Here is a 25,562-nt window from a genome sequence, read left to right on the forward strand (position 1 = left end):
TCCATTTTAGGTATTATTTATTTTGGGGGGTTAGTTAAGGAATTTGTATAGTTAAATGGGTCATTTTAGTCATTTTCCCTTTTATTTAGTAGACAGAATTACAAATTTTGTCCTTTAAACATAGCTGATTTACGGATTAGGTCCTTTAAAAAGTTTACTTTCCGGCGGCGTCTTTTATATGATAAGTTGCATCATCTTTTGTCCTTTAACTTAACTCCATCCAAAAACTCAGTTAAATCCTAATACATGTGCTAGGCATTTGAGAGCAAAACAGTAATTTTCATGCACTTTGCTATTATAATACCAAAAATACCCTGAATACTAAAAAAATAACAAAAATTCTTATATATTAAAAATGAAATAAAAAAGGACCCACCACCCCTCCTCCATCTTCACCACCAGACCATCATCGTCTACGCCACCCAAAAATACCCTTCACTTCACCTTCATATTCAACTTCAATTCCTCTCCCAAATATAAAATAAAAAATAAAAAAATTCAAGAATCAATTTTGACCACAAATCCTTCAATCATGACTCACCAACCTTTATAACCCCAATTTTCGACCAGAATTCATCTGGGTTTTGTAAAATTAACATCAAGAACATGGCAGTGTGGCACCAAGCTCGGTGGTCGACACCATCGACAAAACAAGGAACATCCCATTACTAATGATTCCGGCATGTTTATAACGTTCGTCGATCTAAACCACAGATGGCATGAGTCGAGATATTGTGGCGTAAATTGAGATGTTGGCGGTGGCTAGCGGCGATGGCGACGGTTGCATATTCCCTTTTCCGGTTAGATCTGGCAAGTATGGTGGCTAGAGGCGGTGGTCAGCGATGTTTTTTGACTGCCTGTATCGTTTTCAAGAGCAATAACGGGGTGGGCGTGGTTGTTTACGGTGGTCAAAATGACCTTCCAGTGGCTAAATTTCATTTTTTAGTATTTTAATATTGAAGGTGTTAGAAATTACTTATGTGCCCCTCACATGCTACCACTTAACAAAAGAAATGGATGTTAGTTAACCTAAAGGACGAAAATGTTATAAATTATATCATATAAATGATACCGTCTGAAAGTAAACATTTTAAAGGACATAATTCATAAATTTATTATGTTTAAAAGACAAAATTTGTATTTCTATCTATTTAGTATAATGTATATGGCATAATGAATAATGTCATATACTTAGGTTAGTAGATTTATGGGATACAAATATGATATTTTTATTTAGTATAATGTATATGTTTCCTAACAAATATATTAGATAATGAACATGTTGTCATGTAGATAATTTATGCTACATAATTAACAAATATATTACATGCATAATTAATAGGAAAATTCCTAAAATAAGTATTTATAAAAACAAATTTCAAGTTTTAAGTATCATTTGTAAGCAATTTCAGAAATATGTATTACAAACTAGTCGTGCCGAGTAGTTTGTAAAACCAATTAAAACTTGTTGCGTGTCTTTAAACTAACCGTAACGAGCATGTTCACTAATCATTTACTCGTCACGACTAAATAAGTTTTATGCCTCGTAATCAACGCCCACGAGTAACTAGTAAGTCCTTTAGTCGCGACGAGTAGATTATAAGGTTAAACTAGTCACGACGAGTTAACTACTAATAAACTACTCGTGTAGAGAATGCAAACCAGGTAAACTAGTCGTCGCGACTAAAGGACTTACGAGTTACTCGTGGGCGTTGATTACGAGGCATAAAACTTATTTAGTCGTGACGAGCAAATGATTAGTGAACATGCTCATTACGGTTAGTTTAAGGACACGCAACAAGTTTTAATTGGTTCTACAAACTACCACCATGACTAGTTTATAATACCTATTTCTGAATTTTTTTGCAAATATACCTAAAACTTGAAATTTGTATTCATAAATACTTATTTTAGGAATTTTTTCTTAAATATTGTCATCTGAATACTATATTAGGCTGTATATGTAACATTATAATTATGAAATAAACTAGAAAATTATGAAATATTTTCAAATGAAAGATAAAACCCAATAACTTTAACAAAATACTATTAACTATTCAATAACCATATAATTTATTTGATCACTTTAAAGCTAAAATTTGTTATATCAAGAAAATGTTTAAATGGCAGCTTGAGTTGACATTTATTAATCCAGTTATCTTGTTAACATAACACATTGTAATAACTATAACATGATATAATGTAACAGGCCCTAATAGGGATGCAAAAATGGGACAGCGTCACTATCACCTCCAATACCCCTCTGGTCTCCTTTTAAGTGGTTCTTCGCACGTTACGGTTGTCCTAGGACAATACGTGTGGTATGTGTGGGTGAAAGCCTCCAGCTTCTCCTAGAGAGAGAAACAACCGCAACCGTATGTCACCACCGCCACCGGACGAACATCTCCGTTGTCTCATAACATTTTTTTAAGAGTATTCACATCTCACACTCTATATTACTCTTAAAGATATCTTTAAGATATGAAAACATATCGGTCTAGCTTCCCATCGGAGTGTGTGCATTCACCTTTTTTCAAAGTTCATGTTTTTTTTAACAGCTAATATTCTACTTTAAATCCATCTAACAAGTCTCCTGCAGTATTTGAACTCCCATTATACCACCGAATACAAAGTTTACGTGATTTTGTAGAAATTGATGGTTGTTCCTTTGGGAAGAATCAATCAAAGAATTTCTTTAAATCCCTTCTAAGCGTTCTATTTCGTATGGTATTTCACGATGATGAAATTAAACTGGTCTAAGCCAAATTCAAACAATGAGAGGATGGAGAGGAGGTTGTCACTCGGGGAGTACAAGAGATCGGTGTCGTGGTCGAAGTATTTGGTGTCGTCAGGAGGTGCGATAAAGTCAAACGGAGAAGAAGAGGAAGAATGGAGTGCGGATATGTCGCAGTTATACGTTGGTAATAAGTTTGCTAGTGGGAGACACAGTAGGGTTTACAGAGGGGTTTACAAAGAGAAAGTTGTTGCTATTAAGATCGTTAGTCAGCCTGAGGAAGATCGAGAACTGGCCGCAATGCTGGAACGACAGTTTACCTCCGAGGTTGTCTTGCTCTTTCGGCTTCAACATCCCAACATCATCAGTGTAAGTATTCATTCACATGTTCTGTGTTCAATAGTTGTTTATTATGAGTGTATGGATGATAATATTGGGAATATTAGAGGGTACTATAACTACAAGCAGTTGTTATTATTATTATTATTATTATTATTATTATAGTACTTGTACTTTTAGGTTAGTTTAGAAAAGCTTCGAAAACTCAAAGTTCGTTAGGCCTTAAGTGAATCCATGATTAGATTCGCTTGTATGAGAGCGAATCAAAAGAAAACAAAATTGTTACTTAAAATCGCAATGTTGAAATGATTTTTTTTTTCTTTTAAATTCGCTCACATGCAAGCAAATCGGGTGGATTCATTTGTCACTTAATCTTAAATTTTTTGTACGAAAAGTCATGAATTTGCTCCCCCCTTAGTGAATAGACTGTTTTTACAACCTTTTTTTGTAGCTTATCAAGAAGTATAATAGGTTAATTAATTTTTCTAATGTTTTCACCGCTATGAGTACTTCAAATGTTATGGTTTTTATAATGTGTACATAATCAATGTTAATGTGAAATTGCAATAAAAATATAAAATGCTACATAAGTTTTCACTTTTCAGACAATCCAGGCCTTATATTGTAAGAAAAAATGGACCACATTACATTTGTTTTATATCTAGCTTGGTATCATACATTACTTGTCATCTCTTGTTTTTGCTTTCAGAGGTATGGTTACATTTGATTTTCTGTTTATAACAAAAATCGTTTCTTGATTTCATACAGTTAGTCGCGGCTTGTAAAAAACCTCCGGTATTTTGTATAATCACCGAGTATTTGGCGGGTGGGTCTCTCAGGGCATATCTTCATCAACAGGAACCATATTCAGTGCCACCCAATCTAGTTTTAAAGTTGGCTCTTGACATTGCATGGGGAATGCAATATCTTCATTCTCAAGGCATACTTCACCGAGATCTAAAATCCGAAAATTTACTACTTGGTGAAAATATGTGTGTAAAAGTAGCGGATTTTGGTATCTCGTGTTTAGAGTCTCAATGTGGTAGTGCAAAAGGATTTACTGGTACTTATCGTTGGATGGCGCCCGAAATGATTAAAGAGAAAAAACACACTAAAAAAGTTGATGTTTACAGTTTTGCAATTGTTCTTTGGGAGCTTTTAACTGCCTTGATACCTTTTGAAAACATGACTCCGGAACAAGCAGCATTTGCTGTTTGTCAGAAGGTAAAATTTTAAGGTTTATATATATTATGTTATGATGTTTACTTACATATGTATAATTCTGTTTATATATGCAGAATGCTAGACCTCCCTTAGATGATTCATGTCCAATGGCGTTTCGCCACCTCATCAACCGATGTTGGTTAAGCAAACCGGAGAAACGACCAGGATTTGATGAAATTGTGAAGATACTTGAGGGATATGTAGCATGTGTGGAGGAAAATCCAGATTTCTTGACTACATATGAACCCGATAATGGTAGTTTATTCGGTTGTGATCGTGGATGTTTCGGTCCCTGTAAAACTGCTTACGGGAACTAATCATGGATTATGCCAAAAGTGTGTGATCCTGATGTACTTTCATTATAATAGGTATTGAAATATTTATATTGAATGATTATGAATTGTAATATTGTAACTCTGATTAACATTACTTTTAACCTTGCGATTATTGTTTGCTTTTACTCCTACCCCCCCCCCCCCCCCCCCAAAAAAAAAAAAACAAAAACACACACACACGCTTAATCTATTTCAAGTTCACACAAGATCATGGTGTCATGATATTTTTGTAAGTAAATACAAAGAAGTTTATGATATGTTTTACAATGAAATATTCATATGAAAATGATGCTTTTCTAATGATAATACCAACTCAAAATTAACCATACACATTTATTGTTTATGCAACTAAAAAACCTAAGTACAAAGTTGGCACAATCTTGCTGATTTGTATAATAAAATTGGCAAAATACGAGACTCAAAATCGTACCGATGCCCATGTGGTTTCCAACAATATTCTGATTTGATGACAGAGCGAACCAGAAAGACCGGATCAATAGTCACAACGGCCTGATGCTAGTATTATTGTTACTGTTACTGTTTAATGAAGATTAAGGTAATTATCTTACTATAAGAGTTTAATAAACACAATTACATATATATGAAAAAAAATCACAAAAACATTGGGAAAAGTTTATGAAATTGCATTGTACATTTTAAGTTATGTAAGTTTATTACTGTGGGACAATAATTCATTCTACATTATCATACTCAGGTGTCTCTTACAGCTTTTATTGGGGACCCTTCATTGAAATCATATTATCTGGATGTGGGTCTTTCTTACTTTGTAAATCACAACAATTCTAATTTTAGATATCTACTAAAGTTTCAATATTTCTTTGTTTTAGCTGAATCTTGGACCATTTTCGTATTGTTGCCGTTACCAATTCTCGTTAGTTGTTTTCTACTTAAACTGTTAGGTTTTTTGTGGTTGTTAAATTGAAAGGTATTTTAGATATATTAGAAGATTTCATTGTGGTGGTGGCCAACAGTACTTGGCAATCATTGATGGGTGGTGGTGGTTGTTTGGTACAGGGTTAGTTGTCTTGTGTACCATGTGTGTGTATTTCTTGTTAGTTATTACAAACAAGTTATTGCTTCTGTCTTTACACCATTTTATTATTTATTATTTTTGTTATTGTAAGTGAATGAAGATAAGATACTGATTTTGGACCATTATTTGATGGAAACTGGAGAGTAGTAGACAAGTATAGTTGCGTTCATATTCGGGCTCCACGATGCCGATGACGTTTGTACTCGTTTAAATGTATCACGATGCTGTTAGAAGTGTTAAATTTTGTAATGTAGTTTAGAAGATTTGATTGTGGTGGTGGCTGGACAATGATACTCGCCCGACAGCAGTTGATGGGTGACGATGACATGGTGCAGTTGATGCTAGTTGTCAGATTTGTGCATCATATGTATCAGTTTACAAGCAAATTATTAAATCTGTTAAATGTTTTTGATATATTCTATCAAGAGAAAAGTGTTAAAATCGGTCATGAGGTTTGGTCAAATATACGATTTTCGTCCAAAAAATTTTGTTTTTGCAACTAGACCATTGAAGTTTTTCATTTATTACCAATTACGTCCGAATCACCAACTCCGTTTATTTCTATCGTTAACTCATGGGCAATTCAGTAAATCTACCAACACATTTTAATTTAATCCAAACAAAAACAGATGTGGCCCCACAACCACCATCTTCCTTCATCCTCTTTCATAAAACCAAATTCAAACAATATAAGCAATCCCAAACATCCAATTAGTTTTTAAAAAGTTAATTAGTTATAAGTTGGTGAAAATAAGCAATCCCAAACACCATCTTAACCTCCATGCCTCATCTCGCTGCCACACTAAGTCGTCGGTATCTTTACATCGCCATGGTTTCCGACAACTCCATCGTCGCCCCTAGACCTTCCGTTTGGCCTTCTTGTTACTTTCATAGATCTCTAAAAAACCCATCGAAAATTTGAGATGCTTGTCAAGTCAAGGGAGAATGGTTGCCGGCAGTTATTGGACCATTAGGTTAAACGAAGAGACGAGGGGGATGGTGTTAACCTCTGAAATCCAGATGATGGTTGTCGGCCAGATCTGCATCTCCGGTGACCCTCATCACATTTAAATCTAGGTTTTAGTTCATGAACATAGATTTAGGGGTTTTATTGGGGTTTCATCTTCAGTTACGTTTGATCCATCTGCATCTTCGTTTTAATCTCCGGCCAAACCCTACCATGTTCGCTATGATTTTCAACTTGGTAGTTTGTTTGGTTTTCGTTAGTAAACATAAACGGGAGAGAGAGAGAGAGAGATGGAGTAGATGGAGATGCGTTCTTGCTCGTCACCGGCCGCCGCCAAAGTGAACGGAATTTCAAAGGTTCTGGATATTAGAGATGGAGAGTAAGGTTAAGTCGGTGAATAAAAATGTAAAGTTTGTTTTACTTTGTAATTTTATATTTTACCCTTTGAAAATTAAGAACATGTTGGGTATTAAATAATTGGATAAAATAATAAGTAAACAGAAAAGATCAAAATATCCTTGTCTTACCGTTTAAAAATTAACATAGTTAACGGTTTGGACGAAATTGGCAGTAAATGAAAAACCTTAAGGATCCAGTTGCAAAAAAGAAACTATTTGGACGAAAGTCGCACAATTAATCAAACCCCAGGGACGATTTTAGCACTTTACTCTTTTATCAATTATTTTTTTGTGGGTCTTTTTCTATATAAAAGTAAATGAACATAAGAATAATAGGTAAACTCTTATGCTCAAATTCATACTCCATGATGCAAAGTATGTTTGTACAATTATCATTGCGGCGTAACTGAGTTGAAATGCACGCATCCTATATATGCGCTATTTAATGATCTTCTATCGTGATGAATAAAGTCCGAAACACCTAATATGTACTCGTCAAAAGATCCTAATATATGTGTATATACTGTAGAATATGATAATCACTTTAATGGGATTCCTTGCCTCCTTCTCATTCATGAATCAATATATATAATTACAATGCAAGTCGTTAAGTATGGAAACCATATCAACTATAACTATTACAATATTTGCACAAATCAAATCAAATCAAATCAAATCAAATCAAATCATTGCTGTACATAGGCTCATGCCATTACACCCCCGCAGTCGAAGCAGGAGGTGACCGAATGCTTAGGCTGGATCGAAAGTCTTCAAAAAGAACACGAGGTAAACCTTTCGTGAATATGTACGGGATTTGGTGTCGAGTCGGCACGTGGAGAACTCGGATACGACCCCGCTGAACTTGTTCGCGCACAAAGTGTATATCGAGCTCAATGTGTTTTGTTATTTGATGCTGAACGGGGTTACCAGACAAGTAGATAGCGCTTACGTTGTCACAATAAACGAGGGTGGCCTGTGACATAGGGCGCCGAAGCTCGAGGAGGAGATTAAGCAACCAACATATTTCAGCTACGACATTGGCCACCCCACGATACTCTGCTTTGGCACTGGAGCGGGAGATTGTGGGTTGGCGCTTGGAGGACCAGGATAGAATATTATTCCCATAATATACACAATATCCTGAGGTGGAGCGGCGGGTGTTTGGACACCTGGCCCAGTCTGCATCCGTATAGGCAAGAAGGCTGAGATCCGCGCTATTGGATAGGGTGAGGCCATGATTTGTTGTACCCTGAATGTGAATCTTGTTTGTCATTCTTAAAGGTATGTTTTTTTAAAGATTTTTTGGCTTGAATGTCTTAAAGATTTATGCTTTGACAAAACAATTAAAGTTGAATTAAAATTGCTTAGTAGTTATTATTTGCTACAAAAATTTTTCTAGGAGTTTTGCAAAAAATTAAGTTTGGACAAACAAAATTCATAAAATTCCCTCCCCACACTTGAATTGTGCAACGCCCTCGTTGCACAACAAAAAACTATAAAAATGAAATGTATAAGAGAGAGAACAGAAAACTCCCCTGATCCAGAAAACTGCCAGAAGTGCCTCCAAAGACCTGACAACGCGTGAAAGCATCCAAAACCAAAGAAACCATAACATGCCACTGACATACTAACAAACACTTTATAAACCCATCATATATAATAAAAACATCCAACAAACATAATCCCAAAACCAACACAATCCAAACCATCAAAATATAGTTTGCAACAAAACAAAATACTTAAAAGAAACACACAAATGGGTTGCACCAACGAGGGAAAACGGTGCAACCCTACATACTATCATAGGCGAATACACTTATAAACGGGTGGCTCTATGATATTGAAAATTATTATACGACTCGTTTAGATAAAAAGTGTTTTGGAAAAAAAAATCAATAAACGGGTCATGCCACCAACACTTAAATTTTCCCGGACCAAACCTGATACAATTAATGTAGTGAAGAAGGCGATCATCTGGGCATTTTATTATACTTTTGATGTGTTCATATAACCATTGACACGCCTTGAACTTTGGTTGGTCCGGCTTTCTCCATGCCCTCTCCAGTGGTGTTTTTGATTTGGGTGGCGATCCACCATCATGCTCATCCATGGGCGGACATTCTTTGGTGCAAGGAAGTGAATCGGATGTCACCATAGTCATTGGTTTGTTGGTGAACCCATTCACTTGTAACTTTTCTTCTTGGTGCGGCTCTTTCATGACTTCCACGGTTGGTTTTCCAAATAATAAGGCTTCCAATTCATTAAGATCGCCAACCGGATCGAACTCTTCTTCATTCACTTCCATGAGTGGTATACCTAATAACTCATCCCCAAACTCGTCTTCCCACGATGGAATAATATGAACCGGATGTGGGACTTTTGCGGTACTTTGTGGGCTTGAGAATTGCACTTTGTCCATTATGGTCCCCGGTTCTTGAGTTTGCTCCAACACAACAATGGATAAGGGTTTTGGTGATTTAATTTCATCCTCATCATCCCAATATATGTTGTGATTCGTGTAGCAAGGCAAACTCTCCCGTCGATAGTTAGCACAAAGTTCATTGATCACAATACTTTGGGCCTCTATTCTACGGAGTTGTTCATCAGATTCACGAGTATCGATCATCGGTAGTGGTATCCCAACATCTTGTATCCCCTTGTCGAGCATCGCGTCCCAACATTTCATTCTTTGTTCCCAATACTCTAGAAATCCCGGGCTAAGCTCGAGTTGGAAAGGTGGTGTGTTGGGACCCTCAAATGGTTGTGAATAAGGGTAAGGTTCTTCATTTAAATATGTGGGGCACCCACTTGAATAATAACAATCATGTGTGTGATGGGGTTCTCCACATATCTCGCACCAAACCTCCATATGATAATTCCCGTTATCATAATGGTATCCTTCACAATAATCTCTATAGTAGTGCTGCTCCATAGGAATTACTGCAAGGAACACTCAAACAAAAGAATCACGGGCACCACATATACATGAAATGAAAATGAACTAAATAATGAATAAACCAAAAAATATAAAAAATAACACACATACACAAAGTGGCTACAAAAAAAATAACTAAACAAGTAAAAGACACTAAAAAATAAATAAAAATAAGATGAATAAAAATGAAATAAAGTAAAATAAAATAGATCGTAAATATAAACAAGGCTAAATCAAAGACTCGGATCGTCCTCGAAAAATCACCGTATCCCCGGCAACGGCGCCAAAAACTTGACGTGTGTGAATATATATATAAATTTGGATAAAAGTTCCACACAAATCGGGTTTTAAAAATAGGTTTTCACCTACAACTAAACCACACACGAAAGGCAAGTGTACCTATCGTTTGTAATAAAGTGTCGGCAAGAACCGAGTGTCAATCCATGGATACGGTAATTTTCTAGTACTAAATCTTTGTAAATGACTTACCGAACAAAGAAATCTTAATTTGAGTTTTTAACTAACTAAACTAGCATACAATGAAAACAAAGCAAGTAAAAATACAAGAAACAATCAATCCAACAAGACTACCTAGACACGCATCCACTCTACTAATGTGATAAAATAGCAATGATATGGTAAACATCATGAATCTAAACATAAATACTAGATTACAATCAAGCAACCTAATACTAACAAATAATCATCATGATGGGCTTCCAATCAAGAATTAAACATAGACTAACTTGTTTGTCAAAACAACAAAGTCTCATAATCAAAGGAAAGCTAGCATGAAAAACATTCTAACCACCTAAGATTACACTAAATTAGCTAAACTCATGAATTAAACATCAACTTATGACACTTTAACTAGCAAGTCATCACCAAGTCAAGAATCATAACAACACTCATCAATTTTCCAATATCAAGTGTAGGGTTTCATGCTCATCAATAATATTATAACTAAACTAATCTTTACTAGTCATTCCTAACCTAGCAATGTAAACAAAAAAAACATGAACATTCAAAGTTTACAAACAAACATCTAGAACATAGTTTTCCAACATGAATGCCTAAACATTTGTAAGACTAACAAGGTATGCAATTCTAACAAGCATGAACACCATCAATATCAACTCATAACTTCAACATTTCCTTGAAAGAAAACCAAATTACCATAACCATACATAGATAAAAATCACAATAGTAAAAACTTCAACAATGTCTAGATAGTAAAGGTCTTAGCCCATAAGGCTTAATACAACTACAATCAATCTAAAAATAAGCTTACAAAACATGCTCTTAACCATAGAAATGCAAACCAAAATCAAGAAAGGATTGAAGGATGGAATGATGAATCTTATGTTGGTGGAAGCCTCCAAGAATCCCCTAAAATTGCTGCACTTGATTGAGAGAAAATCCCCAAGACTCCACACCCAAAAATGAGGATAATGGATGTGTATATATGCTGTCTGGACGTCTGGCACGGGCACTTGCACGGGCTTGCACGACCGTGCCTATTTGTGGAAAGTTAACCATTGGCTTTAATCTGACCAAAAAGTCAGATTTCTCTGTTCTGGCACGGTCATCGGCACAGGCCCGCATGGCCGTGCAGGTCATGCACGGGCATCCGCACGACCATGCACGGCCGTGCACTTTTGAATTCTTGCGGCACTGGCTCCGGCACTGGCAAGCATGGTCGTGCGGGGTCGGCACTGGCTCCGGCACTGGAAAGCATGGTCGTGTAGGTCTGGCACTGGCAAGTGCACTGGCAAGCATGGTCATGCAGGTCTGGCAGAATGCTTATTTTGTCCCCGAAACGCCCCCTTTTCATGTTTTCTTTGTCGGGCGGGCAACCGGACCTGCAAATTCACAAATAACTCAAATAAGTACCTAAAACAATGAATTTGCATGAAGTTCGGGATAAATATGAAGGTAATTTGATGCAATAAGATATACACTTTGTGTTACATCACATACGCATGTTGAGATAAGAACATAGTGTCTCTAGATCGAGAGACATGAATACCTAGAAAGTAATTTACCGGACCGAGGTCTTTCATGGCAAATTCTTTTGCGAGACCCGCCATTAGGTGTTCCCGAAGACTATCAGTAGAGGTGACTAGGAGAATATCATCCACGTACAGGAGAAGATACGCCGTATGAGTGTGATGATGTTAGGTGAATACAGAGTTGTCACACTTGCTTTGAGTAAAACCCAAAGTTAGCACATAATCTGTGAACCATTGGTACCAAGCCCGCAGTGCCTATTTTAAGCCATATAATGATTTCTTTAGCCGACAAACGTGATTGGGAAAATTTTTGTTTCGAAACCCCATAGGTTGGTACATGTTAACAGTCTCATGAAGGTTGCTATGTAAAAATGCGTTGGTAACATTGTCACACCCCGACTAGCACAATGCGGAAGCGTAAAACGGGAATGTAACAGACACCTCTGGTATCAACACATTGTTTATAAAGAAACATTACACACTAATTTACAATATATTACATTTCTTTATTCTATTATTGTTTTACAGTCTAGGTGATACAAACAAAACTAGTTCGTTAACTATACATTCTTAGTACTAACGCCCTTGCTTCTATTCACATAGCATCAACCACACACCTTGGGAAAGTAACAGATCACCAAATCATTTCGATTTAGGTATACCTGAAAAGCAGTTTAAAACGGGTCAACTACTAGAGTTGGTGAGTTTCACGAATTTCAAGAAAACAGTAATGAGTATTCACAAGTCAACACTTGTAATCATGAAATAAGTATGTATGTATGTAAATGATGTATGTGATGTAATTATGCTAAGCTACAGTGAAGCCTGGACTGTTCGTGCTGCGTGCCTCCATTTCTCACGCTCAATCAACCACTATGGCCCCTTTTTGCCCACAACATGCCCCGGTAGCTATGTCTAACACTACATAGCTGGTTCGTAAAAAAAATATGGACATGTGCAAACGGGATAATGTCTCAGCAACTGTGCTGGCCCCGCCTGGGTTTGTCAAACCAATAGTACTATTCACAAGCCACCGGCTCGAAGTTAATCACTGTGTTAGTGGGGACTTTCATGTGTTAGCACTTAGATAATTCACATCATCACATGTTTCAGATAAGTATATAGATATAAGCAAACATGCTTTTCACCCCAAAAGTTCGTAAAACAGTTTAGAAGTGGGGTCATGAAACTCACGGTTTAGTAGATAATCAGTACTGTATCAGCTCGTGGTTTGTTCGGTCTGCTATCAGTAGTTCCTACAATCAATATTATAATAATATTAATATTTTAATATTATTATAATCTCAATACTAAACTGGGCTGTATAACTAATATGGGTGTAGCTGGAACGCCCAGAAAGTGGCAATAGGCTTAGGTTGTAATGTTGTTCAATGTCTAATACTTAAAACCGAACTTGGCTCAGATTCCCGTTTTCCCAGCTGGGCCAAGTTGTTCGTTTACGCGTTCAAAAAATAGTTATAGGAAAATAAGCTTGGGTAAATGTATTGGTTAGCCAACGGGCCCGTTTCCGTTTATTCAGTTTGATTTAAGAAGAAACGCGCACAATCCATCCGGGTTGTCCAGGTTTTTCATAGAAAAATTCATTTTCACTTAATTAGTCCAAAAATATGATTTTTGATCACTCTTGGTGTTTTGATATTCCCGCAGATTCACTAGTCGCGAACTTGCCGGTTTTTATAAAAATTGAATTTGTTTAATATTCAAATTAGCATAACTAATTAACCGTAAATCATTAAATTATGAAAATTTAAAAAATTATCAATTAAAATATGTAGATTTTTATAAAAAGATTTCTGGAATTAATTACTGATTTATTAATTTATAAAAATTCATTTTATCAGCTATATTTCGCCTGAAAATCGTCCGTTTACCCCAAACAATTTTCAAAACTTCCAAAAAAATTCCTGAATGCTCAAATCATATCCCAAATCAACCCGTATCAATTTCAAAATGTTAAAAGTTCGTGCGATATTCTTTTCAGCCCAAATTCGGCTATAAAAATTCACACGAACGCATGTAAAAAACACCTTTAAACTTCACCAAATGATCCCAAAATTCATATGTGTTCAAAGTACATCAAATCTGAGTTCCCAGAAAAATTTCATAATTTTTGAAGTATTTTAGCTATTTTTCCCAAATAAACGTCCCAATTTGGTAATAAATTCGCCAAATATTCTCGGATGGTCGAAAAATTACCAAATTTGAACAGGGACTCATTGACATGGTTCCTTGATGTTCCTGAAAAATTTCAAGTCCTAAAAATATGCACATCACAACCTTAACCTAAATAGCCCGTAAGCGAGTGTTTCGGCATTACCTTAGCAGGTTTGGCTCGTTTCCGACTTTTTAATCAAGTTTTCAGGTTCTTGTGCTTCTAAGAAAGCTAGGTACAAGTCCTATATCACAAACCAAGCAATTTTTCATCAACATAACAGCCCTTAACTTAGGGTTTCGGCTAGTGCACAAAAACGAACTTTCGAGCCGTAAAAACGTCGTTTCAACCCTTTAATCCGTGTTTATGGCCAAAAAAAACTATCAAAACAGGTTCCTTACCATGTGTATGATCAAAACATGTTTATGGACCATTTTTAGGATTTTTACACGGTTAGGAATGATTTTAGTAACCAAGACATGTTTTTATGGTATTAATCAAGGTTAAACAAGTACAAAAGCTACTTATTTAAGCTCCTTAACTTAGGGTTTGAAGGTTTTCTGGAAATCAGCTTGCAGCTGCTTGGACCTCAACTTTTATAAACCAAAATGAATAAACAAGCTTCCAAAACAAGTTTTATAAAAAGAATGGGGGGTGGGTTGGGCTGTCCGATCGGGATTCCTTAAGGGCCCCCTTTGGGCTGTTTTGGCCCAACATTCTGATTTCTTAAGCCCAAATATAAAAATCCCGGTCCAAATTTAGTTCGGGTTCGGTTTTTAGCGCGAAAAACTTATCGGGTGCGTTAAACAGCGTCAAAACGAGTGTTTTTCGGCTAGTTTTGTGTAAAATTATAAAAACATACTGTATGTTTGTAAAAATCAAAAATATTTTCACGGATCGCTTAAAACATTTCAAATAAGTGTTTGGTAAGTCTTTTTCGGCTTAACGGATGATACAATGCTTGGTTTGTAACTATCTTTCGCGTTTAAATCTATAGCGGGTAGTTAAACGAGCATATTTTCGTTTAACTTGTTTACTATCAAACTAAGACCATATTTCTAATATTTTAGCTTGTATAGATTGTATATAACTTATAGATGCCCCCCCCCCCCCCCGAGATATCTGGGTCATAACCCGACCCGTTCGGTTAATCGTGCGTTTGTTACGCAAAAGGCATTTTTTTGCTTAATCGGTAAATACGTACTAAGGTGTACCTTGTTTTGGCTCAAATGCCACAAAAATCCAACTGATGAATAGGCCAAGACTGTGCGAGTGCCAAAGTTAACACAGTTCGAATAGTAGCTGGCTTAACAACTGGACAGAATGTTTCGCCACATCCACACCGACCTGTTGTAATCGTCCATCACACACGAGACGAGCTTTATAGCGTTCTAGTGTACCGTCTGATTTAAATTTGTGCTTAAATAACCACATGCTTCGAATGACATTCATGGTCGGGTGTCTCGGAACTAATTCCCAAGTCTCATTTTTAATGAGGGCATTATATTCATTGGTCATGTTAAATAGTATTTTAGGTTTCGAGATACCGTCCATGGCTCGAGTTCGCATCGTTCGAGCGGGTTGCGAAGGTGGTTGGGAGTTGTGTGTATCGGCTGTGGGTGTGGGAGGGGGTGAAGGCGTAGTGGGTTGCAAGTTTGAGGTATTTGAGGTGGGTTGAGAGGTATTTGAGGATTGTGAGTTTACTGTTGAGTGGGCCGAGGTGGTTGGGGTGAGAGTTTGTGCCGAGATGGTTGGGGAAGTAGGTGGGGTTTGGACCGTGGGTTGGAGAGATATATTTTGGTGTGGGATTTGTTGGGTAGATGGGTGTTGGATGTGGGGCCAGTTTAAGGGATGTATTGAGTGATCTAGAAAGTCATATGTGGAAGTAGGTGAAGATAAATGGGCAAAAGGAAAGATTGTCTCGTCGAACACAACGTGTCGAGAGATTATGAGTTGATTCGTTTGGAGATTGAGACATTTATAGCCTCGATGGTTGGATGGGTAGCCAAGGAAAACACACGGAGTGGAGCGGTTAGCGAGTTTGTGGATTGTAGTGGGGGGGGGGGGGAAGAGTGGGTAGCAGAGACATCCGAACACGCGAAGGTGGTCGTATGTGGGAGAGCGGTTATAAAGAAGTTTGGTAGGGGTTTGATATTTATGGAGTTTATTCGGTAGGATGTTGAGTATGTAGGTAGCCATGTTAAGGGCATGGTGCCATAGATTTGGAGGGAGTGAAGCATGGGCTAGAAGGGTGCGAATGGTGTTATTTATAGTGCGGATTTTGCGTTCCGCCTTGCAGTTCTGGGACGACGTGTGCGGACAAGATAGACGAAACAACATGCCATTCTCATTACAAAATTGTTTAAAATTGTTGTTGATATATTCGGTGCCATTATCACATTGTAAGGATTTAATCCTTCTTTCAAATTAAGTTTGAATTTGTTTATAGAATGTTGTAAAGGTGGTGAAAACTTGTGATTTGTGAGCTATTGGGTAGGTCCATAAATAATTTGTATAGTCATCTAAAAATAAAAGATAATATCTATGACCAGCAGTGCTAATAATTGGTGAAGTCCATACATCACTGTGAACAATATCAAATGGATAATAAGTACATGAAGTGGAATCATAAAATGGTAATCGAGTACCTTTGCCAAACACACATGACTGACAAACATTTTTGTTGTTCTTAACATAAGAAATAGAAATAGAGTTCTTAAGTTTATTCAATATATCGTGCCCCGGGTGACCGAGATGCCAAAGATCTTGAGACACGGAAACAAAAGTAGATGGCTTAGGGAGGCTTGAGAGCATAGACGGAAGAAGGTGATAGAGGTCACCGCTGCTGTTGCACCGGATGATAGGAACCCGGGTCTTGTAATCCTTCTCAAGAAAACCAAACGGATCAAATTCAATTGAAACCCAATTATCAATCGTAAAGCGACGAACAGAAATTAAATTTTGTATAAGTTTAGGCGCGTATAAGACGTTGTTGAGTTTTAGGGGAGGGAAAGGTTTGGGTAAGGTTTGAGTGCCATATCCGGCGACCGGAATTGTCATGCCAATTATATTATGAGAATTGCCACTATTAAAAAAGGGTTGAAAATTACCTGGATTGTTTGTCATATGTTGAGTGGCTCCGGTATCCATATCCCAAGTCTGATCCGGAGGGTAGAGCGACATAGTGTATAGAGCCTGCTCGATGTTTGTTGGTGCATACGCCGAATAATGAGCCTGTGTGGGCCTAGGCCCAAGAAAACCATTTGCGGTAGGGTTGTTTTGGGCTGTTGTAGTTGGGTGAGGACAAGGGGGACTGGGCCATGTGGGCTGATTTAAGGCAGATTGGTTACACCAAGGAGATGGACCATTGTTGGGCCACTGTGGGCTGAAATTATTTTGTGCACCAGATTGCCAAGGATGTCCGTACCCTGTGGGGTTTTGATTGTAGCCCGAATTACGTCCCCTTCTATTATATCCACGGCCGCGACCGTGACTATGTCCCCCGGAGCCTCGTCCACGTCCACGAGGAGGATCATTGGAGGATGTGGGATTGTAATCGACTGTAGAGGGGTTGTGTTTTATTGCTGTAGCATGTAAAGCGGCTCCAGCGGCGGTGGAAGCCGCCATGGCGGTGGCGGGTTTTGTTGTTTCTTCAAGGATTAGTTGAGAGCGAGCAGCATAGAACGTGGGTAAGGGTTTTGTGTGTTTAAGAACTGTTGCGAGCGGAGCATAACTTTCGTTGAGACCGGTGATTAGTTGGATGACAAGGTCGGGGTCGGCTATTGGTTTTCCCAAATTCGCGAGTTAGTCGGATATACTCTTGAGTTCTTGGCAGTAGGCGGAGGCATTAGGAAAGTTGTCAATGCGAGTTTGGGATAGCTTGCTAGTTAGTTGTAAGGCCCGAGTGGTTTGATTGTCGTGAAAGATATCGGTGAGGGTTTGCCATGCTGCATGAGCGGTATTGTTAGGCTGCATGATGGTATGTAGGAGGTCACTTGAAATCGTTCCGTATATCCATTGTAACACAATGGAGTCGAGCCGTTCCCACTCATCAACGGCATGGGGTCCGGGTTTGGGTGTATCGGAGTTTTCTGGTTTGTCGGGTTTAGGGTCGGGAATGACACGTGGGAGCAAGTGATCATAGACAAGGAAAGCTTTGCAATGAATCTTGAAAAGTTCGGACCACGAAGAAAAGTGTACCGACTCCATCTCAAGGGTAACCGGGATGAAGTTTTTGATATTAGAGACGGTTACGGCTGGGTGGATTTTTGATTCCATGGATTCAAGGGGAAAGAAAATATGTATAGTAGGGTAGTAGAGAAGGAGGTTTGTGAGAATGGCAGCAGAAGAAGAAATCGGCCGGAATATTTGTTTTTTAAGAGGTGGGCTAGGTTTCTCGTGATACCATGTAGAATATGATAATCACTTTAATGGGATTCCTTGCCTTCTTCTCATTCATGAATCAATATATATAATTACAATGCAGGTCGTTAAGCATGGAAACCATATCAACTATAACTATTACAATATTTGCACAGATCAAATCAAATTATTGTTGTACATTGGCTCATGCTATTATATACAATAATGTTTTATACGAGTTCTTAGAAATATAGATAGAAACGAGTCGAGCTCAAGTTAAATTAAACATATTGAGCTCAAGCTTTGTTAGATAATGGTTTTTGTTGGTCTTGTTTGTTAATTGTTAATACTCTTTTATTTGTGGAATTTTCTGTTTAATATTTGTAATGAACCAGAGCCCAACAACCCATACATAAGTAAATAACTAGTGATTTTTTTGGTTGTCTAAGCCCACAAACGAATGTGGACCTTAGCCCAAAAGTAACAAGACGTTAACCCAAAGACTTTCTAAAAACAACGTGCCCAAGCGTGATTGGTTTACAAATCATAAACCTCTGAATCGGTCAAAGTTATAAATGTGTTGAACGAAGCTTCTGAACCTTGTAGTAGCTCAGGAGATGGGTTCATAAAATCCCTTAGACTACACGTTATGGGCGGCTTTAGGGGCGGTAAAGGAGGGGAACACCGCATAGGGGCGGTAGGGGGGGAGGGGGAGGGGGGCTTCGGGCGATAGGCAGTAAAGGAGTGGATTGTGTGGGCCCTCGTGCTTTTCACTCTCTCTCACTCATACGCACACATACATATATGTGTGTGTGTGTATATATATATATATATATATTGTGACGGCAAAGGGGCTTTAAATCACAACGGAACGTTATAGCGAAGGGCTTCGAAACCCCATTTCCTATACGATAACGTGTAGGGGCTCTAAAGCCCCTCCATAGTGAATAGCCTTAATGAGGTAAAAGTCTTGTATCTTTTAACAAGATTTCCAAAGCTTTCATATATAACACTCAATGATCAATCCAAAAGTTTCTTTAAGCATCCACAATAAGGACCCCCTAAAAACACCAAAAAAACATGTCTAGTCGGATGCCACATCGTAAAAACACCATTTTTTAAAACACCAATAACTCATCCAATAAGGGATCCTAAAAACACAAAAAAACATTGTCATGCTATCGATCACCACCTTTAACGAAAAAAAAAATTCAGACGACCCCCCCCCCCAGCATGGCCCCACCACCTGCAACAACTGGGTTTTTGGTAGTTCTTGTGAAAAAACTCAACTCAAAAGCACATGATAAAAACTATATTCACAATAAAAAAAATGATAGATATGGACAAACACTCAAAAACACCCCCTAAAAATGCCTTATTCGGGATGTGCTTAGTTATAACTAACACACGATCCTCACATATAATAAAGATGGCACATACACGATTAGACTTTACGTTCTATAGCCTAACAAGACAAACCATTGAACATAATCTTCAAATTAACATGAATATTTAAAAATTAATACAAGAGAAAACACCATAACTTATTGAGCTTATTCAAGTGCACATGCATTGTGCTTATTCATGAAACAGAAAGTAGAGATAACCGGACAGAAAGACAATAGCATTGTGAATTCCATGAACTTGATCATTCTTTTATGTCGGTTTTTGGTTCGATATCATCAGCTTTAATTATATGAAATTTCCCACACACGAAATCGTAGTATCCTCCCAATAGTTTAAGCTTTTTATCTGCTAGTCCAGATTGAACATAAGGGTAGGATAGCAAGTTTCCTAGCGAGTTCTTCACCGACTCCTGCGTAGATATATACAAAGCACATAATTGAAACATAATATCATTTGTTAATTAAGTTGTTTAACCATGTTTGAAGAGATGTTACCTTTTCAACCAGTGTTTGAAGTTCTTCGCCTGTTGCGTCTGGATGCTCGGCCAGCACCTTTGCTTTCGCAGGTTCACCTATGCTAACCCAATCGTCTATGAAGTCACTATAGATCATGAATAGATACAACAGTTAGAACGTTATATGTTTCACTAATGATAAACGTCATTCATTAACTAAGGCAAATTAGATTTTAATAATCAAAACCATGACCGTCAAAAATAATCTATATTCACGATGTGATTCATGACATTGGTGACTTTCATTTTTGTTGCTAAGGGCATGGCCACTTTAATGAAAAAGCTATGTGTCTCTAATGAACAATTGACTACTTTTTTGTAAATTGTTTTCTAGCGATATAAATAAAAGTTTGGAGCATCCGAAGTTACTGCTCATTAAGGTGTGGTTGCCCAGAGCAATGAAATTGAAAGTTAGGAGTTTCATTGGTCACGTTATGATTTATGAATATAGATTGTTAACGGTTAATAAGACAGTTAGAGTTTAAATTATTAAAATCTAATTTGCTAAATAATGATCAGTTATCAAATTAAGTAGTTATTTGGTTCATTATTTTGTGACAAACAACGTAATAAATGTATACACTTACTAAGATGTTTCATCGTCAGGAAGTGATATTAGTCGTTGGATTCCACCACATCGACTGTGTCCAATAACGACAATAACTTCAACCTATAGCAATCGTCGACATGAGTACGTGTCACATGTTTTAAGAGCGTTACAATATTTTAAGAACTGTTTTAAGAAGCAAGTTCATGAAAATAACCTTGAGAGCTAAGATTGCATATTCAATGATTGCACCAACTCCTGAGTTGTTAGGCTGCACACGAAACAAAGCATTACTAAGAAAAACCAAAGTTACAAATTTATAAAACGGATAATTACTCTAAATATCAGTTTTTGACGTGTTGTACGTTAAGTTTAACTTCAAAATAATTTATTAGAAATTAAATTGCAGGACATATATATGTATTACAAGCACTTGACTTTTAACTCGAAGGACTGTATTTTTAACCTGATCAAACGTAGGGACCAGGTTTGCGATATTACGAGCCATGAAAGCTTCCCCGGGTCGTAGGTTCAGGATGTTAGTTGGGCTAACTCGGGAATCCGAACAAGCAAATATTAGAAACTGCACCATTTCAAATATGTATTAGAAAAACATCTCAAAACCACAAATAAAGGGTTTATTATTTGCATATATGATACTATGATTACCTTAGGTTCTTGTTTCTCAGCCAGTTGACGGTAATAATCAGGATACTTGCTGCGAATGTAAGAATAACCGGTGTAAGTAAATTACTAAATACGATCACGATATTAAATATGACATAATTCTCTATCCATTTACTTGAATTCATAAATCTTGAAATGCTTAAATCCGTCGTTGATCCTTTTTATCGGGTCAAATATCGTGCATGATAGTTCAGATTCTTGTGCCTCTGTGATTTTCTCAACTAGTTCATCTTCTTTTCTACAATTTGAAACCATATTTTTTTTTATAAATCTAGAGATATTAATAGAACAGAAAAACAAACACAAATACTAAACAGTATGGTAAATCACCTTGGTGTTTTTGCCGGTGCAATCGCTTCTTTAATCAAGTTCGTTGACATGTTGATGTGTTCTTGATGTTCCTGCAAAGATTTAGGTACGTGCATGAAAACTTGCTTAGAAAGTAAGATAAAATGGTTTAATTAGTCATGTAAAACAAATGAATAATATGCATTATTGCATAATGATAATGGAATATTGTAAAGTATCTAATTTGGTGTGATCAATAATCTCATTTTATACTTTCTAAGATCACTACCCGTGTTCAGCGGGTCATGCATAGTAATGTTATGACTCCAAGATCAGCAAATATAGTTTTTAAAAGATTGGGTTTTGTGATTCAAAAAGGAGTAGCGGCGCAGCTTGTTGCCCGCTTGCCTTCTGTTTCGATGTAATCCAATATTTGCAAATATAAATTAAAATCAAAGAGAGTCATTGCCACTACCACCCTATTAGCAGCAATTTAAAAGGTCAAACTACAAGAAAACTCATCCGCTCCGCATGGAGGGAATTAACTATATACCTCAATCTATGGGGAATATTTGAAATATGAACTTGGGTGTGTGATTTTGAGACCAAGCTAAATGGGATGTATATTTATAGGGCTCTTTGTTAACTTAAAGTCAAAAACAATTGTCTAATCCCCATAAACAAAATGTATGAAAGTCGATTTTCACATGTTTATCAATTCAAATACGTAATTTATATATTTATTTTCTTAGGAGTAGTTATAGCCGTAAGCTATGAGATATTTTTAATTTACCTTAGAAAATTAAGTTTTAAGTTTTTTAGTTCAATGAATTACTCCAAGTCACAATCAATCAAGTAATTTCCCTTAACAAACGGACATGAATACTATATTACAATGTGCATATATTGATAGAGTTAGTAACGAGTCAAGACAACGTGGGCTTAGGTTTAGCTCGTCAAGAGCTCGAGCCAACTTATTTAAAGCTTGATCAGGCAGCTCATGCATGGCTCGTCGAACTAGCTCGCTCATATTTAGAGCTTTTAATTTGTTATTTTGTATTGTTTAACATATTGATGCATAAAAAACAAAACAAAGAGAGAAAATAACATGTTTAACATGCATATAACGTAGAACTTATAAACTATACAACTTATAATCTATTATATATAATAAAATTTGGATTATAGTTTATATATATTAAAATTTGGACTTTAATTTAAGCAAGCGAGCAACATGCCTTTTAACAAGCGAGTTATTGCCTTAGCTTGTTTGCAAACCAAGCTAAGCTGGCTCGTGAGCATATTTTAATAGAACATCTTTTAATTAACATTTATTTATATGCAAAGCTTCCAAAAAAAATAATAACTTTTTACGTCCAAAGATAAGTCTTTTACATGTAAAGCTTATTTTACGTCCAAAATAATTAGGTGGACATACAAGCCTTTGCACATGACAAGACAATGGGCAATTGATAGCTTAACGTTTGCAACAGATGATCTATTTTAAGCATTTAAGGTAATGAACCAAGCGATTCGGTTTGGGTAATACACTAATACTTCAACTAATTCTTTCAATGTACCCATTTTTCCAAAGCTTCATTTACCTATGGCATAACTTATTATGTCGGCTTAGATCCAACCGCTTTAATATCAAGAAACGTGTTTTTCAGTTCATTATTCAGTTTCAAATAATCAAAGGGAAGATGAATATGAAGTAGAAGCTTCCATCTTAGGGAGCAAAGACACCGTTTTCGAAGGTACTAGAAAAAGGTTCATGGATCTTCTTTATCCGATTTATGAAAAAGATGCAAAAAAAAGGTTTTAAATTTTGTAGTTTCTGCAAGCTTTTTTTATACCATTAAGTATTGAGTCATATGTAAAGCAGTGTTTAACTATGTCATATCAGCTTTTAGTAGTAGCTTTACACAAGATTATTTTAAATTTTATCTTATATCAGCAGAACTTAAATTTGACAATTAAAGAAACAGTGGGGCATAGGAAAAGCATGGTTGGGCATATAAAATGGATTAGATGAGAGTGGTAAAAATAGTAAATTATAAGGGGAGCTTTGCTAGAGAGAACAGTTCTTGCATCCTAAAAATTTGGTGTGCATTGATATGTTGTATATTTACTTCATGCATTTTAAACACTGATTTTTTATACTTTTTTATAGGTTATGGGAAGAGATTGGGTTGATAGCTACATGGATAATAAGTGAAGGTGTGGCTATTGAGTATACACTAAAGTGTGTGCATTGGGCTGGATTGGAATCCAAGATAAAGTCGAATTCTGCCATGAGTAATCATGGAACATGGGTAAAGGGAGTGATAGCAATTTGGGATACGGTGTATGGGCTGCTCTTGGGATGTTGATAGTCAAAGTTATCCGTGTAAACATATAGACTAATGGAACGATGGAGAAAAAAAGGTATTGCAGTGTTGGTTGGATTGCAACACATTGCTATGATTTGTTCCTATGTGTTTGAATAGCATTAGTTGATCAGTGGTGTTGCTGCACCAAACTGCTTAACGGGCCAGGAGAGTAAGCAGGAGCATGCATGCTTCACGGTGGAGCGGAGCTCGATGTGGTGGAGTTTTGATGTTAATTCCATAGTTGTTGCAGAGGTGGTTTCAATCAGTGATGGTGATAGGAAGGACTATGAAGAAGATAAAAGGAGCTTGTAGAAATGTTCTAAGTGAGTTTTATTTCTGATCGTTATTATATTGGTATAAATCTTCTTTTCACTTTTTTTCTGTTTTGTATTACAGGCATGTTTTATATTACATATATGATATAACTTATAATATAATATTATTATATTGACATCAAAATATCAACATGTAGATTGACCCACAAGGCCACAATATACAAATGACCAAGTTTTCAAATAAATTACTAACGGAATTTGTTATGCAAACCATTTATTATTTCAAACTAAACGATGCATAAAGGCTCTCAAAACTATTAGAAGACAACTTTTAGACCTTCTATTTAACATACAGATAATAAATGAACATAATAAATGGTCATTTGAGATGACCATCTTTCCTTTATTTATTTATATTTATTTATTACAAAAAAACAATCATCCATTCAATAAAAGTTATTGTTGGCCAACGGATGAAAATTTGAATTATTTAAGTAATTTTCAGTTGAAAAAGATTATAAATTAAGTTATATTAAAGTTTTTTAGAAAATTTTAACATCACCCATTTATTCTTTTTTATAAACGTCTTACAAGATCAATAAGAGTTCATTTTTTTTATCTAATATATGGTCTCGATATTCTTTAACTTATCAATCAAAATATTGATAAAATCGACTTTGTTAACTAGGGAAGATATCCATTTACCAAAACATATATAGAAGTAGTGATATGAGCGATGGTCTAATTAACTGTTTATATAATGTATTTTCCTTTTCATTTTGGTTTTGAATTGGTTAATTTCGCATGCAGATAGTATTAGCCATGGTGTCATTTTTACCGCAATGTCTATTTTGCTCCCACGTCTATTTTGTACTGGCGATGGGCATATTTGCATTTTGCTAATTTCAAGTTTTTTGATTGTTTGTTTTTGCCAATGTA

At 36.5% G+C, this 25,562-nt stretch overlaps 3 protein-coding genes across 3 annotated transcripts; 1 reads left to right on the forward strand and 2 right to left on the reverse strand.

The window, feature by feature from the left end:
- Nucleotides 1–2,737: 2,737 nt before the first annotated feature.
- On the forward strand, nucleotides 2,738–4,732 carry LOC143636932 (serine/threonine/tyrosine-protein kinase HT1-like). The gene is made up of 3 exons (XM_077104409.1): nucleotides 2,738–3,103; nucleotides 3,842–4,297; nucleotides 4,372–4,732. Exons 1-3 carry the CDS (start codon nucleotides 2,738–2,740, stop codon nucleotides 4,612–4,614), a joined length of 1,065 nt encoding a protein of 354 aa, XP_076960524.1. The 3' UTR covers nucleotides 4,615–4,732.
- A 13,243-nt stretch (nucleotides 4,733–17,975) lies between these two features.
- LOC143636911 (uncharacterized) lies at nucleotides 17,976–18,449 on the reverse strand. The gene has a single exon (XM_077104392.1). The coding sequence runs from the start codon at nucleotides 18,447–18,449 to the stop codon at nucleotides 17,976–17,978; it is 474 nt and encodes a 157-aa protein (XP_076960507.1).
- A 1,732-nt stretch (nucleotides 18,450–20,181) lies between these two features.
- Nucleotides 20,182–22,068, reverse strand: LOC143636933 (carbonic anhydrase 2-like). The gene is made up of 8 exons (XM_077104410.1): nucleotides 22,019–22,068; nucleotides 21,804–21,926; nucleotides 21,671–21,719; nucleotides 21,468–21,584; nucleotides 21,219–21,272; nucleotides 21,042–21,124; nucleotides 20,435–20,540; nucleotides 20,182–20,349 (listed from the first exon to the last, which is right to left on the reverse strand). Exons 1-8 carry the CDS (start codon nucleotides 22,066–22,068, stop codon nucleotides 20,182–20,184), a joined length of 750 nt encoding a protein of 249 aa, XP_076960525.1.
- Nucleotides 22,069–25,562: the final 3,494 nt, after the last annotated feature.

The sequence above is a fragment of the Bidens hawaiensis genome, unplaced genomic scaffold, assembly GCF_021521415.1.
Source record: "Bidens hawaiensis isolate Kalapana, Puna unplaced genomic scaffold, B.hawaiensis_p1.1 tig00008086_1, whole genome shotgun sequence".
In the NCBI taxonomy this organism is placed as follows: Eukaryota; Viridiplantae; Streptophyta; class Magnoliopsida; order Asterales; family Asteraceae; genus Bidens; species Bidens hawaiensis.